The sequence below is a fragment of the Saccoglossus kowalevskii genome, chromosome 8, assembly GCF_978046115.1.
Source record: "Saccoglossus kowalevskii chromosome 8, keSacKowa6.1, whole genome shotgun sequence".
NCBI lineage: Eukaryota > Metazoa > Hemichordata > Enteropneusta > Harrimaniidae > Saccoglossus > Saccoglossus kowalevskii.
This window is the reverse complement of record NC_140648.1, coordinates 32,831,639-32,847,304: the sequence shown is the minus strand read 5'-3', so window position 1 is coordinate 32,847,304 and position 15,666 is coordinate 32,831,639. Positions and strand designations below refer to the sequence as shown.

The 15,666-nt window shown below is 34.0% G+C and overlaps 1 protein-coding gene across 1 annotated transcript in view; it reads right to left on the bottom strand.

Annotated features, from left to right (window-relative positions):
- Nucleotides 1-3,111: 3,111 nt before the first annotated feature.
- Nucleotides 3,112-15,666, bottom strand: part of LOC100367672 (ankyrin repeat and fibronectin type-III domain-containing protein 1-like) — a 136,040-nt gene continuing 123,485 nt past the window's right edge. The window contains exons 17-24 of the mRNA XM_085502845.1: nt 15,328-15,453; nt 12,877-13,083; nt 12,032-12,181; nt 10,354-10,471; nt 8,851-9,017; nt 8,501-8,657; nt 7,700-8,043; nt 3,112-7,452 (exon numbers count right to left, since the gene is read on the bottom strand). Of these exons, the coding sequence (XP_085358971.1) occupies nt 7,171-7,452; nt 7,700-8,043; nt 8,501-8,657; nt 8,851-9,017; nt 10,354-10,471; nt 12,032-12,181; nt 12,877-13,083; nt 15,328-15,453 (1,551 nt within the window). The 3' untranslated portion in view covers nt 3,112-7,170. The remainder of the gene's footprint in view (nt 7,453-7,699; nt 8,044-8,500; nt 8,658-8,850; nt 9,018-10,353; nt 10,472-12,031; nt 12,182-12,876; nt 13,084-15,327; nt 15,454-15,666) is intronic.

Here is a 15,666-nt window from a genome sequence, read left to right as displayed (position 1 = left end):
AAATTACAGGAAGTATGACAGCAGTCAACATCGTGCACGCTTAATTGGATAATATCTGATTCTATAGGTCAAAGTAACCTCATTTATAACATGATCTTAATCCTAAAAGTGAAGATTTTAATCCTATACCATGGATGAAATGTTATCTATCGCACTCACCAATAACGTAATACCTATTAAAATGGCTTGTAATTAGTGAAAATGGATTTCTTAAACATAGTAATCAATGTTAAAATGAGATAAAGCATGTTAAAATGTGTAGAACTTTAGACTAAAACAACAATACCTAATCAAGTAAATGGAATATAACATCTATAAAGTAGGAGGAAATCGCATTAATTAATATCAGACTTACCTCAGGGTGATGATAGATAAATGGAAAATGATCTTCGATTCCTCGGACAAATGCTGCGTGAATATCAGTGCACTACTAAATTCACAACATTATGCAAGATCATGCGAATGGTAGGAATGATGTCATCAGTGATTGCTCTAGTACTGCATGCATCACTGCACTTCAGGGCTCTGCAACATATCCAAATGGACTTAGAGGAGTATGTTTAGCAAAAGATACCTTCTCTGTACATCTACTGAAAAAGTGCGGAGAGTCCCAACCTTGCTGAACTATCGTCCATAATTCTTGATCAAAATTCCATTCATACCAGCTCTTCTGACAGTCTTGATAATATTTGATGCACCAGGCACAGGATGGGAAGCACACATTATGGATTTGCAAGCACAGGTATACTGGGCGCCTATCAGCTGGACAGACAAATCAACTGAAAGCAGTCACAAGTAGTGAACAACTCCTACCAAAACCAACAACTGAACTGTTCACCCCCTGTTCACCACAGCATTCAACAGCAAGTTGAACAAGCATGTGACTAACATGCTGTGCAGTCTAGCTTGGGCAGGGTACACAATATTCCTGTGTTGGGATGATCACAATATTTACATTTTCCTACCTTTTCAATAAAAATGTCCATACTGAGAAAGTGATTTCAGAACAACAGCGATGTTGTTAACACTGTTCTGACAGAGTCATCCTGTGGCTGCTACTCTTACAGCAACCCAGAAGGCCACCCTACAAGTCGATATCATTGACACACAGATGCAAAAACGACCCAGAGCTGTTCCATCTTCATCCTCACAGGCTATCCTCCAGCTCAGATCTGACCAAGGCACTTCTGAAGGACCAGTAATAACCTGACACAATTCCTCAGAAACAGTAAAATGTGGTTATACCAGAGTTACTGGAATACCATTTTTGGTGTTCAGGGACAGTCACTCTCACCATGCTAGTAACAGGTGCCTTCAATAAGTTTTAACACTTTTTTTTTGTAGGGGCAGTTATAATCACCCCACACTCTTGTAATTTTGATATGTCATTCCCATATGTTCAAGGAGATAATCTACTAATTTATTTATTCTTGGTTGAAAGAGACGGCTGTACTAAATCACGCTTGTCACAGCTGACTTTTTTGAAAAATGCAGTCGAGACGGAGGACACTTTGGAAGAGCGATATGCTATAAAATTTGTGTTAAGCTCTGAAAGAACGCTAGGCAGACTCATGAACTGTTCCAGACTGGTTATGGATTAAATTGCATGAAAAGAGCATCCATGTTTTGTTGGCATAAACAGTTTAAGGGTGGCAGAGAATCTGTGAGAGACAATAAGTGGTGTGGGATGGGGAGGTAAGTCAGAACACCAGAGCTGCTGAGAAAAACTTGTTTTTTATTGATGAGGTTTGTCGATTGTCGATAGAAACAATAAGTGTAGAGTTTGAAGTCAGTGTGGGAACTGTCTTGAGGGAGTTCTGAAAGAGATTTTGTTGCAAAATGCCAAAGCTCTTCAAATCGGGTCGGTGGCATTTCCAGCAGGACAATGCACCAGTCCACAACTCCGTTTGTGTTTCCAACTATTTGACCGAGATGGACATCAAGACAGTTCCTCACTGTCCAAACCTTGCTCCCTATGACTTTTGGCTGTTCTCAAAGCTCAAGGAAAACCTTGGAGGCAGTCCCTTGGAAACCAGAAGACATTCCAGAACTTGTTGGAACAATACAAGTGCATTGCATCTGGAGAGGACTACTTTAAAGGCAACTAGAGTTTCGTACCTGTTAGGAAAAAAGTGTCCCTAAGAAAAAAGTCTTGAAGGCAACTCGTATGTTGCTCTTGAAGTGAACTAGCTATGCCTATTCAAGTGCATCCCAAACGAGGTGGCACCTGTAAAGATATATGATCTAAGAGCTTAGAATAACTTGTTAGCATTTTGTGATGAAGTATCTATTACCATTGATCATGTATTGGCATTGGGGTACTGGAAGTCACACACCACTTCGATTTCCTAACACCTGAAGGACCTGCTGACACATAGTGCATTTCTGCCACAGAGGTCATATTCATGTTTAGGACTACATCACAGGGCTGTGTGTCCATTGCTCTATAAAATAGCAATTTTAATGCACTATCCTGTTGTCAAACGGGCTCAGTCAAACACAAGCACCTGCGAACCTGAACCAAGGTTCCCCCAAAGACGCATTTGTTAATAAATAAATCTCAGCCAGTCGAATTGACATTCCCATTGAGTCTGTGGCACAGTTGCCCAGGGTAGGGGTCGACCCTTTGTTGTTTAGCCTAAGGTAGGATTTAAACTTGGGTCTACTGATCACAAGTCTGATGTGACAACCACTATGCTACCAGTGAAAAGTAGTGCTACTTGATCATGTTGGGTGTCGGGGTTAGCTTTGTGAGATCAGACCATTGTTTGTCTGTCCTTCTCCCAGGCTAACCTATGGTGTTTACTTTATTTGATAAATATCTTTTATTTTCAATTATTAGTATTCATTTCTATAAAATAGTGGTAGTGACAATATAAAGTATAGGGCCCAAAGCTTCTGATCACTTCAACTTCCCACTACTATACACCTCCACAGGCAGCTGTTTTCCCAGCGATTGTCTCGATTATTAATAAATTAATCATTAACAAGTATAGTAGTGTAAGTGACTGGATGAGGCCTATCAGCACCTTCAGCCTTATAACTTTCATAATATTAATGTACTGGACCAGGTATAATATACCATACACAAACACACAATAACGATAAATCTTTTTATGAAAAATATCTGTTTAATATTAAATGAAAGCTGGTTCATCACAAATCAGTCTCTGTTTAAACTTACTATAAATGGCAAACAATATATATATATATATATATATATCATTTATGTACATGCAAGATACCATAGTGATATAATGAAATGTAATTTGCATGCAACAAGGGTCGTGTTTGGCATACGTCCTTCTGTACAAATAAAAACGTTTCCAATCATCTAAAAATGGACGTCTACAACACAAATTCGATGAGGTATAAGGTACACAATAAAGAGTCCCAATTAATATTTCAAGAAAACAAAATCATTGCAATTTTTTATACATAATTTAAACAAAATGCGGAGTTTTTTTTTTTCCTTTACAGAAAAAATTTATAAATACATCTCTGGGATTTCTTTTTTTAAAAAGGAATATAATAATCAGGGACGAAAAGAACGACTCAAGCAGATAAAAAGTAGCTTATATACATTCATAAAGATGCACATGGAGCAAGCATGCAACAGTTGTGTACTCTACAATTTATATTATTCATGTTGAATGAACACTTTGATTATTTATTTTTGATCAAAACCAACAAAATTATCATTTAGGTTCAAAATAGAAAAAGATATGAGTTGATGTATATTGGTACCAAGTGCCAAGGACAATAATAAATGCAAATTATTTATAAGATGAAGGTACTAGTATACAGTTGGTGTCATCAAAGTCAAATATGAAGTCACATTGATAATGAGAAGATCACAAATCACAAGCACACACTCCTCCTAGAAATGCAAATGCGAGAATTTGTTAACCTTTTCACCACCAGTTCCCTCTTTTCATCACAAATTCACAAAATAGTCCCATTTATAGCCTGCACTTTCCTTCAGAGGATTAGAACAAAAATATAGTAAAATGAGTAAAAACTGAAAATTGAATCAAATTTGGTCTGTTGGCTCGAAAATTAGTACTCATTTCCAGAAATAGTGAAAAATCTAAGAAACATAGTGCAGAATAATTTGGGGCAAAAAAGTCTGGTGGTAAAAAGGTTAAAAGACGTGTTGTATACGTCGCTATGAGTCCCATATCGAACAGGACATGACAACCAATGCTGTACAATGCACAATTGTTTCAACTATTTTTACTGCAGAATGAAAAACGATAGAATGCTCTAGTATTTCACACCCAGCCACACCGTTAATGCTCTAACCTCAAGCTTTGCATTAGAAAAAAAAGTTATTTACATGACATTTGAATATGTAAATGACCGGTGAATAAAACGACAAAAAACAGATAAAGTTCAGAAAAATTTCATCATAATATTTACGAAATTTGAAATACATGATTTGTTTGAGGAAAAAAGAAAGAAATACAATTAAAATTATCCGAATCCTTCAACATCTGTAAATTGGAAATTACGGCAGCGTTCGTAGACGAAGTTTAATCATATGGTGTCCACATATCGTAACTCCATATCAAGAATTTGAAAATTTTGAATATAGTTTATATAATAAATAAATATTAGATTTGAATTTGGTTTGTTGAATAAAATTTGAAATATGACACGTCAACATTATTTGTGGGAGGACTAACTTATTATGCAGATTTAATATCACATGACTTGCCATATTTACAGTTGTAATCAATTCAGATAGACAGTTCAACATTTTGCTAAATTTTGTTTTTCTTGGTTATTAACTGATACAATATTTAGAAGCTTATATCAATAAGAATTTGTTGACAGAGATTGCAGTTTTATCAACATCGACACCTAGTGTGATTCTTTTTGTTTAAAAATAAAACCAATTTCAACAATGATTATAATTATCATCTGCAACTTTGTCTGTGAATTTTATCAAGTCAGTGTTATATTACTATTTTATTTTGTCTCATTTAATTAAAAATACAAATGTTGTCACTATCCTATTGTCGAACTGCATTGATTTACACTGTACTTGTGGGTGTAGCTTAAAGTGACAGTCATTTGAATAGCACATGTACTAGGCTGACATGTAGGCCCTCGTCAGCCGAACAGCATCAAACCCCACTAAAGAATTATTTATGTCTCGTCGGCAAAATCAATACTACAAATTCGCAAAGTTCACGCCTTCTTGCAATGAGTTTTAATAAATATTCATTTTGGTGGTCATATTAACACCACCAACCAAAGCCATGTTTGCATTGTCGGCAAAAATCACAGGTTGTTTTTTAACAAGATGATAAACATTGGATGAAAATTTGCCAGCACCTTATCACACATTATGTCAACAAACAAATAAACTCTGCCGTGAATGGTTACTCTTTGATGGCTGTCACTATCTAACATTCATGCAATATGATTGGTACAGACAAAAAAATCGTCGTGAAAAACTACATCATTCTGTCAGTCATGCGCAACTGATGCGACCTCATCAGGCTACACATATGCATTCTGTAAATGTATTCAATATTTGCTGGTTTTTTGCTATTTTGTATTTATAAGTGATATTTACTAAATTAAATTTAAACCCAGTAAAAATACTCAAACAACCAAAATAGTAAAATTAAATGTCAGTGAAATTAAATGCTTTTACAGTATTCTAATATTATTCTTCTGTTGTTCATCACTTACATTGTGATCCTATACAGTCTAAAACAAACATGCTTTGTGACAATAAATATTGTTATGACAATGAGCAATACTTATGTTTTGAACAATACAATGCAGATACAGTAACATAACTGTAGAATACACACATGTGTATTCCCGACAACATGTCACTTTACTATGCAGATTGAATGCCACTTGACTGAAGATTGACAATTACATTCCACAAATTGAGAGCAATAATTCTTTCTTCTGCCTTATATATCTTGAGTTGAAGTTAAAAAGCCATAACGAGTAACTTGATGATATTTTGTGGTTATTGCATGTTACCATACACACTAGATTATATCCATGAATTTAGAAATGGAAATCTCACTGGGGTTCTAAACTCACACAGATTTGTGGAAATTTCTATCTTCTCAATGACCATTAAATCTTGCAAACAATAGGATTTTCATCTAAAAAATCCAACACAATCAGTAAAATATTTTATGATAAATTTTTTAAAGACAGATGGAAAATAAATAAATAATTTAGAATAAGCCCAATAATGGTAATATAAACAGTACATAAACAATCCATAGGATTGGAAAAGAAAAATATCTTTGTGGGTTGGACCGAAGTAGTGCTGTAACAAGGTAACTAAACCAGCGCTTTAAAAAAAGAGTATAATACAACTGTATCTCGATAATTGAAATGAATTGGGAGAAAATGATTCCTTGGCAGATTAAGTCAATTGAAAGACAACAGATTAGCTCATCTTCTCCATCAGATAATCACTATGGCAACTCAACTAGGCTTTTATCCTCTGGGATGAAGCAACAACGAGAGTCAGTAAATATCCAATTAGCATTCAGCGATGATTATATCAATTCTCCTCAATCAGTTACTTCATATAGACCATATGTGGGTTGCTGTGTTACGTAGTATTTTGATCGGAATATGTCACAATTATCAGATATTTTGTTGTCTTGAGTTCATAATTGCTACTAAGGTCTTCCTCAAAGTATGTATTTAAAATAACACCAAGTGAACTCTTGGAAATGTACTGTCACTTTGTAAAAACTTGTATAAACATGAGCCGTTGATGGTGGCACCTTCAAATGAGCCTATTCACATAAACCCCACAAATTATCTAATGACTTTGTTAATCATCATTTACATATACAGATTGCAACAATTAATCCAGCCTTCACTCCTGTTCTAAAACAATTTTTTTGTAATTGATTATGAATGACATTCATAGAAAATCAAAAATGTGATGATAACATTATTGATTTGTTCCGCTGTAATTGGACACGGTAATGGCTAGTCCTGAAGAGTTGCCTAATCTGTTTATTTGTCTTAGTAAACAAAGTCCTTAAAAACTAAATATATATATCTTTCTTCTCAGTGTTTCTTAGAAACACAGGCAGTGACCAAGTATAAATTATGAAAGCAAAAAATTAAACACAAACACGCACACTTATAAAATTTGTTCTTTGGCAGCTATACAGTTGTACTCTGTGCGACTTGTAACACAGATATTGCTGGGTCTTTTAATTTGACGTAAAGCTTTCCCTTTGTCCAAGGGTTCTGTAACTGCAAAGGACTATAATCGTCCCGAAGCATGTGTTCCTTGTGACTGATGACGGCAACCAGGCAGAAATCGTCCAATTGATCGTCACTGTAAATTGGTGCATCAAGTCCTTTTGTCTGAATCGCTTTGTTCAGCTGCTGTACAACTAGGTTGATGATTTCTCTTGCGCTCGTCCTTGTCGTAACATGAAGCTGTAAAAGTAGAAGAAAATAAACTCCATGATATTAAAAGATAATACTTGAGTGTGACAACACTAATACTCCTATGTGGTCGTGTGCATAAACAATCGAAAACTAAGGATATCATAAAAATTGTATTTATCTAATTACGCAACTATGTATATAATGTATATTTCATAGTGAAGATACTAATTGGCTAACACTGAAAGAAGACATGGTGTTAGTAAATACTGCCCTCTAGTGGTCAATCTATACTAACCTTTAAACTTGTTCCCTGTGCTAACCCTGTCTTGTATGAGGGGTAAACTCGAAGTATCCCTGATTTGCTATTCGCTGGTTGCAGCGATGACATCACTGTTGTTGGTGACGTGCCTCCATTAATTCGTTCTCTACTGTGACTCGGCGAGCTCGCCGCACTGCTTGATGTACTTGTGCAGGTACTGGTGGTCATTTCATCTTGGCTTCCAAACCCCAATCTGTCGCATCGATGTCGTCTGGGTGAATTGGAGCGGCTGTCTGATGTACTGCTAGCCTCACTGCCAGTATAGCTAGCGATATCACTCCCACTTCCAACTAGACTCTGTCTTCGAAGTTTGCAGTGTGCTGAAATAAAACAGCACAGACTTCACTAAGACAGCTAAGTTTATTTCACAGGGACAAGCAATCCTAGCTAACAAACCATATTAAATTCTCCCTGACTGGTTAAACATCAGCATCAAGTTTGGAAAAGCTATGAATCTGGTTGCAAAAACGAATAATACATCTACAGTCAAACCATAACTACATTGTATTTGTGACAAACACAAAATGACCTTTTACATACACACGATCTTTCATGACAATGTCATTGTTTTTCCTTATTTTATTGAATTTTTGCTGAGTAATGTAATACTTTTTTTTCATTTCTTCTTCATCCAATAGCTACATTACAATTTATTATTCTAAAGCAAAAAGTAACATTGAAATTGAACAAAATTATAGAAAATGGAAAATAATTGCTCTTTACATTGAACTATTTTGAACTCTTAATAGTATTACTTGTGTTCCCAAGACCACTTACCTCGCTGAGGTCTCTTCTCAAGACAGGGTGAATCCACTGGTGAAGGTGGGGGTGCATAAAGTACCAGAAGAGGGGCACCACCTTTGATTTGCTTATCTCTAGCATACTGTAAAATATCCATGATCCAACGCATTCCTTTCCATGTACATTCTAGGATCTGAGAGGAATAAAAAAAAGATGAGACTATGAGCAAATATAGTGTTAGCACGTCCTGTAGGCATTAAATTGAGCCTTCAGTAAAGAGCTTAATCCAGACAAATATCAAAGGGTTACCGAGAATAAATCAGAAAAGTCTGCAGCCAGGTGCTGGTGGCAAATCAATTTTGAGACAGCTGCATATATTACCGTACCTGCTGAAATTCTGCAATTTGATGAATTCTTAGTTTGGCTTCGTTGACTTCTGAATCAGAGAAGGCTTCACGCTGCATGTGTTGCGCGATTAAACTATCCATTTCCAAAATGGAGGACAGCCGAGCATAACGACGAATGAACTCTGGTTGATACGTTGTCATATGTACTGAAACGGGAGCAAGATGAGTTATGGTGAATTTTTTTCCAAAACTATTTTTTATTGATTATTCAAAATTGCATTAAATCATGAAAGAATTCTCTCAGTGTTTTTAAACATTATAATTTTAGTCTCTTCTATGGAAAAATAAACTGATGAAATCAAATCCAGACTTTGAGGTGTTGAACTAATTTTCAAAGTTGTAACAAAGAACAAACTGCATTTTATAAAGACTTTTAATGTTATCATTTTCCTAGTGTATCTTTTAAATTGCAAAAATATATTCTGAAACAGGACCAACAAATTGTGATAATCAGGATATTATGAAATTGTCTGTTGGCATATGCAAATCCTCACAAACTCAAATCATTTTTAATTCAATTTTCTGATCACAAAAAACAAGGAAAGTGAATTGCAAATTGTTGCACATTGAATATAAAAAGTTCTATTTTTGTATTTTACCATCTCAATGTAAATGGTGTGTAGCTGTAAGCACGTAATCTATCACATCTATAATATGCATCCCTTAGGCATTTGAATAGTATGTAATGTGAAAACAGAACATGTCTGAAAAAAACTATTTCAGAACTGTTATTAAGTTTACCAAAGTATATTCTAGTAAGTGTATATATAATAAAATGTCTTTCAGTGCATATGATTGTGTTACAGCATGTATAAGCCAAAATTCAAACTGTTTCTCTTTTAAAAGAAAAAAATGCTAGTTTTTAACAGCTGAGTAAGGTATCCACCAGATGGTATTGGAAAATTTTACATGTCAGAAACTCTTGACAGATAAATTGGAATTATCGGTATACACAAATCCAGCTTGGTAAAAATAATGACCATATAAGCAAGCCCTATGCAATGTTATCATTATGAGTACTAGTATTGTAGAGCAAAACTATAAGCAAAGCCATAATGATCTACAGTTACTGTTGACAAATCTCTTAGTTGTAACTAAGAATAAAATTCAAATTGGTTCTAGCCACTTTGCAAACCATGAATTTGTCAGAAGTTTGTAGAAAATTGAAACATGTTACAGTAATATACATTCGATGTCTACAATACGTTTTCCTGATGTTTAATTTAAATTTCTGTGAGTAATGACATGTTTACAAATAATGTCAATTTAGAAAATACTTTTAAGCAATGGTGGCGCTATTGACACAATTTAAATAAAATTTGCCATTGTTGACTGGCAAAGCAGTAAAGAGGAATTCCAGCAACTGCACTACATGTGACTACTACAATGCTAAACTTATGTACACAACCCTGATAGTTTCAAAGCTTAATTCATAATGACAGAGAATTTTGGTGGTAATGTATCTTGTAATCTGCCACTCACCCATTTCAAACACGGGAACAGGGAGCAAAATGTATTCTTTATCAGACATGAGGTCATCTGTTTGACCTGGAACACTGCACACATCTACTGCTGCTGGGACAAGGAGAATAAAAGACACCTGAAGAAAAAAAAAAACACTTTATAAATCACTTTATACAATCAAAACAAAACATTTAGAAACGTTCTACATACATAAAACTCACTTTACACAACATGTTCTATTTTTAGCTTCAAAAGGATTACAAGCTTTGAAAGGTCACTGTTCACTCACACATATACTGTATTAAGGTATTGTACTTTAATAGTTTATGCCATCTGAAAACAGGACACCGTCTTCCATTTCGATTATGAATATTGTGCAGAATCATTAACAGAACTCACTAAATACCTTCAAAAGTACCAAAAGTACTTGTATATATATTTACTTGTACTTTTCTGTAAAAAACTCCTCCCCATAATAAAATGTCTTGGTCTACTGCCTGGATATTTTATTACCGGTCTAACTTTATGACCAGAAGAGTCTCTCATTAAATAAATTAGTTTGAAATAAAAAGCATACCATTCCTTTTGTTTTCAAACATTTGAAAGCAAAAGCAACACATTACATCAAATATGATACATACAAATGTAGACTTCATCAAACACTGGCTAAAAAGCTCAAGACATTTTGGAGTTTTCACCAACACACTTTCTTGTCCAAATTTGTCTGCATTTTTTCAAATATTCTGTAAATTTTCTGGAAATGATTCCTAATTTTGGAGCCAAAGGACAAAATTTGATTCAATGTTTAGTTTTTACTCAAGAAAATTTGTCTATTTTGTCCCAGTCTTCTGAAGAAAAGTGCAGACTATAAACAGGAATATTTTGTGAATTTGTGATGAAAAGAGGGAACTGGTGCTGAAACGATCAAATACTTTGGACTACTTCTGCTTATAGCAATAATATTAGAATAATATTCCTGGTTATTTGCTGAAAATATTATTATTATTGTTTTATTTATTAACACTGTCCAATTGAAAAATAATAACACATTTTTCATGGCAATAATGATACATTTGTAAAGCAGGCAAACAGTCAGTTGCTTTATTGACCCCAAAGTAATCAAATTATGCAAATCAAATTATGTAAATTAGTATGGCTGTCTTTTCTTTGGCAAAAGGCAGAAACCGACATCAGGTGTTAAAATCGACAAACAGGAAATTAAATAAATGTAAAATGCTAGAACTGACTGGTATTTGATACCAGATGAAAACCACCATCTTTGTACAAAACCTGAATGAAAATAAAAATATCGCTGGGCAGGAGAATGTAACTAAGTATTAACATTGCTATTTACTGTTATGTTGTGAACTATATTGTCACATGTTATCAAATACTTCCATACAACAGTTGTACCACTTTGTTATTTTGGAGGAAACCAATTCTTGTTGTGAGAGGTTGAAGGACATGTTACTAACTTGGAGCGAACTCTATAACAACTGCAAACCCTTGAAAAAAATTTACATTATTATATATATAAAATGCCATAATAAGGCAAGTTATCTGTTTCCATAGTAACCAAAATGTGATTTCTGTATCAATTTAAACTGAAAAAGAAACACTACCCATGAGAAACTAATAGTAACAAATTAGTTGAAATTTAGGGTTTAAAAACAAAAAAATTACAATAATTACAGACCTCTTCGTTCATCTCAATAACTTCTAGGTCACATATCCGATGATTGCAAACTTGATCCTCAGACACTGCAAGCTTATTTAGTAACCATTTAGTTGCTGTCACTAGCTTCTCTTGAAATTCCAACTGCGTACTGGTTGGAGCGTTCTTTACCTACAGGATAATGACAAGCCATTCAAGTTACTCAATACAATGAAACTGAATCAATGTGAAATCCTACGTAATAATATCATGCGTATAAAGTTACACAATAATAGGAAACATCCTGCAGCAATGGTGGGATAGCTTAATACAAAAAAGCAATAAATAGAACACTTCTCTTCCATTAGACTGATGAGTCGTGCAGTCTTGTATGTCACACAATACAAAAGTCACATGTTTATAGGGCGATGGCTGCCCCACCATGTCCTGTTCAATATGGGACGTACACAACACGAATGAAATATTTTGTTTGTCGGGAATCATCGTGAAAGTTCATAGCATAGAAGTTTTCACTAATGTCACAAGTTCGTCAGCTAATGATGAGATTTGCATCATGTTTGCACAAATTTCAGCTATAAGTTAATTTTATAAAATACCTCATTGGTATAACAGGGGTGGCCACCGTGTCTCACATGATTGGCACTAGGTAAAAAAAACTACTGTAGAATACTTTATTTTGGCTTGGAATTAATTTTCACTGGAGAAATGATTCAGTGAAAATAAAATTCAGCGAATATACCTTTTTTTTCTATATTTTACATTAAGCTTGTCAAAAATCAGTGAAAATTAATTCCATACAAAACACTCAAATAGTCTTTTCAGCGAAAATTAATTCCAGCTAAAATAAAGTATTTTACAGTACTCACCTCACTGATATCAAAATGCTGCAGCCATTCCCACTCTTCCCTAGATACATTGGGATTATCCCGAATTTTTATATGTGGCAGTACATTGGGAGTTTTTTCCGGCACCATAACACGAATGATATCCACAGAGCTCCTTAATTTAAGATAACCAACATAAAGACCTCGACTCAGAGGAACAGTGCTGACTTGATGGTAGAGGATCTTCTCCTACAAAACAATATAATTGTCATCAGTATTAATCAGTAAAATATAATGTTTGACAGATAATTTTTTTTTTCAATTTGCATTCTCAAAAATGTTATAAGCAGAAAAATGTTAGATTTTTCAATTATCCAAAACATCTGTATCTGGAGCAAAGTTAAATATAAATATGGAAATATTATGTTCATATGTGATAGTCTGTTTAAATCATTATTTGCTAGACGGACCATGAAGATGAAGTGGAGCCTCTCGTCTGCTTGGAAATTAATCTTGCTTGCTTGCTATACTATTTTATTAAATGTGCAACAGACTGGATTTAACAAGAATAAAATGCATATTAAACCTAGTGGTTCCCAGAGTTTTTATAAAGAGACTACTGATTTTGCAGATAATTATTCCAGGAATTTTTTTGGCAATTATATCTAAAAATGTTGAATTATTGAAATATCAAAACTGTAAGGCGAACATATCAACTCATATCAAACAGCTCTATGAACAACCTCTACATATAAATTACTTTTAAAAATAAAAAAAAACACTATGAAGGTGATAAATTAAAACAAATTATCAATTTAAAAATTTGTCCTTGAGTGATTTTAAAGATACAATAAATTTATTAATATTGGAGATAAATTAATTGAATGATGACTTGTAAAAAGCAAATAACTTTTTATCCCCACTAATTTGCAGTTAGGAAGTTATTTATTCATTGACAAACAAATAAATTTGCTCAGGGATAACCTCACACATACCCTGATCTAGCTACACATGAATCAACACTTTGATGAAGCTCGTGAAGATATGTAATTAAAGTCTACATTTGCATCAAGCCTAGTTACCCCCTTCCTTCACATCATTTATCTGCCTGCCTGCTCAAGTACTTCACCACTATACGACATAAAGTACATTAGAATGAAAAGACTGATGAGCTATTTTAAGACTGCATAATAGTATCTGATATTGTAGAGTATTGAGACGTTAATAATATCCGTCCAATTACATTTTGTGATATATTCTGTGAATTGTGCTTAATTTGCATATTAATGTTATTTATAGTCACATACTTGCTATTGTTGCTATGTGTTGCCACGTATTTGCTATTGTTCTTGCTGTATTTGCCATCAGATTAATTTGATAAAAAGCAGAAACAACACTTGAATATTGCCTATTTTTTATGTTTCACTTTTACATAAGCACTACTGAATAGTATGCACTGTTTCCAGGCTGTCACTCAGGAAACATTATTATACATGTATATGTTTGGGTTCCTTGTGAACAAGGTCTTTTGCCCGATTTTCTCAGAGTGATAGCACAATGTCCACATTGAGACTGTATATTTGTACTAATTGCAACTCAACTGATATAAATCAAGTTTACATCAAAATTAACGCAAAATTCAGTTGAACTTTGGTGATTGTCGCCGTTGTGCCTAAATGTTTGCTTCACAAAAGTTGAACCGCAATAACAAACACAAAGACAAATTTTGATGACCAATGACAACAACTAGCAAATTATCAGGACATTGTAAATATTCATAAAATGGACAAGCTCAATCAAGGTAATCAAGTTTTCATGCAACTTTAAAGAACGCAACGATTGCGTAATATCTGCACAAACTGATAATTACTAATTATATTACCAAATTTTAGTTTAGCACATTTTACTTATACCTCAATACGTTAAATAAACATTTACAAAATTCAATTTTACAAAATTTAATATTAAACCAAACAAGCAGCCTCTCGGCTGAGATAGCTCCGCTGTTAGCAATGCACATTTCAATTAAAAAACAGAAATTATCATTAAAAAATGAACAATATGTATAGTATCAAAACAATCAGACTTGCGGTTTTCAACAAGATGTGGAAAATATCACTTTTTACCAAAAATTACAAAAATATTCATCAAAATTAGAGAATTAAAGATATCATCATGAAATGAACAAATCTGAGTTAGAACCACATGTAGTACCTATATATGTAGTATTAAAGCAATTGGGACTTGCAGTTTTTAACAAGGTGAAAATATCACTTTTTACCAAAAATTACAAAAATATTCACGAAAATTAGAGAATTGAAGATATCATCGTGAAATGAACAAATCTGAGAGAGGTCTACCCAAGGTACATATACACCAAGTATCAAAGCATTCAGGCTTGTAGTTTTCAAGAAGAAGTCGAAAAAGTAAAACATTGACACGGACGACGACGACGGACAATCACTCATATGATAAGCTCCTTGCATTATTTACCGGGATTGAAGTCATTAGTAAATCTGGTGCCGATGGTTCTTCACTATCAGGTGTTCCAATCCATTTTCTTTGTATTCTAGCAAGAGGTGTCCATTTTAAGGATACAGACTGTAACACTTTTGGGTCCTGTATTACAGAGAAAATATGTTTGTCAGGTTAGCTTAGGAAAGAATCAACAGGCAACATATCAAATACAGCATGTATTTATAGACAGTAGCTGGAGTAGTTGATACTCAACATAAAACATTTTAATGATGAGTACAAATTCTATTCTGACATGGCAAACATATTAAAGGATACACGTCTGTCTATATCTAGAGTGGAACCTCCGACCTTACC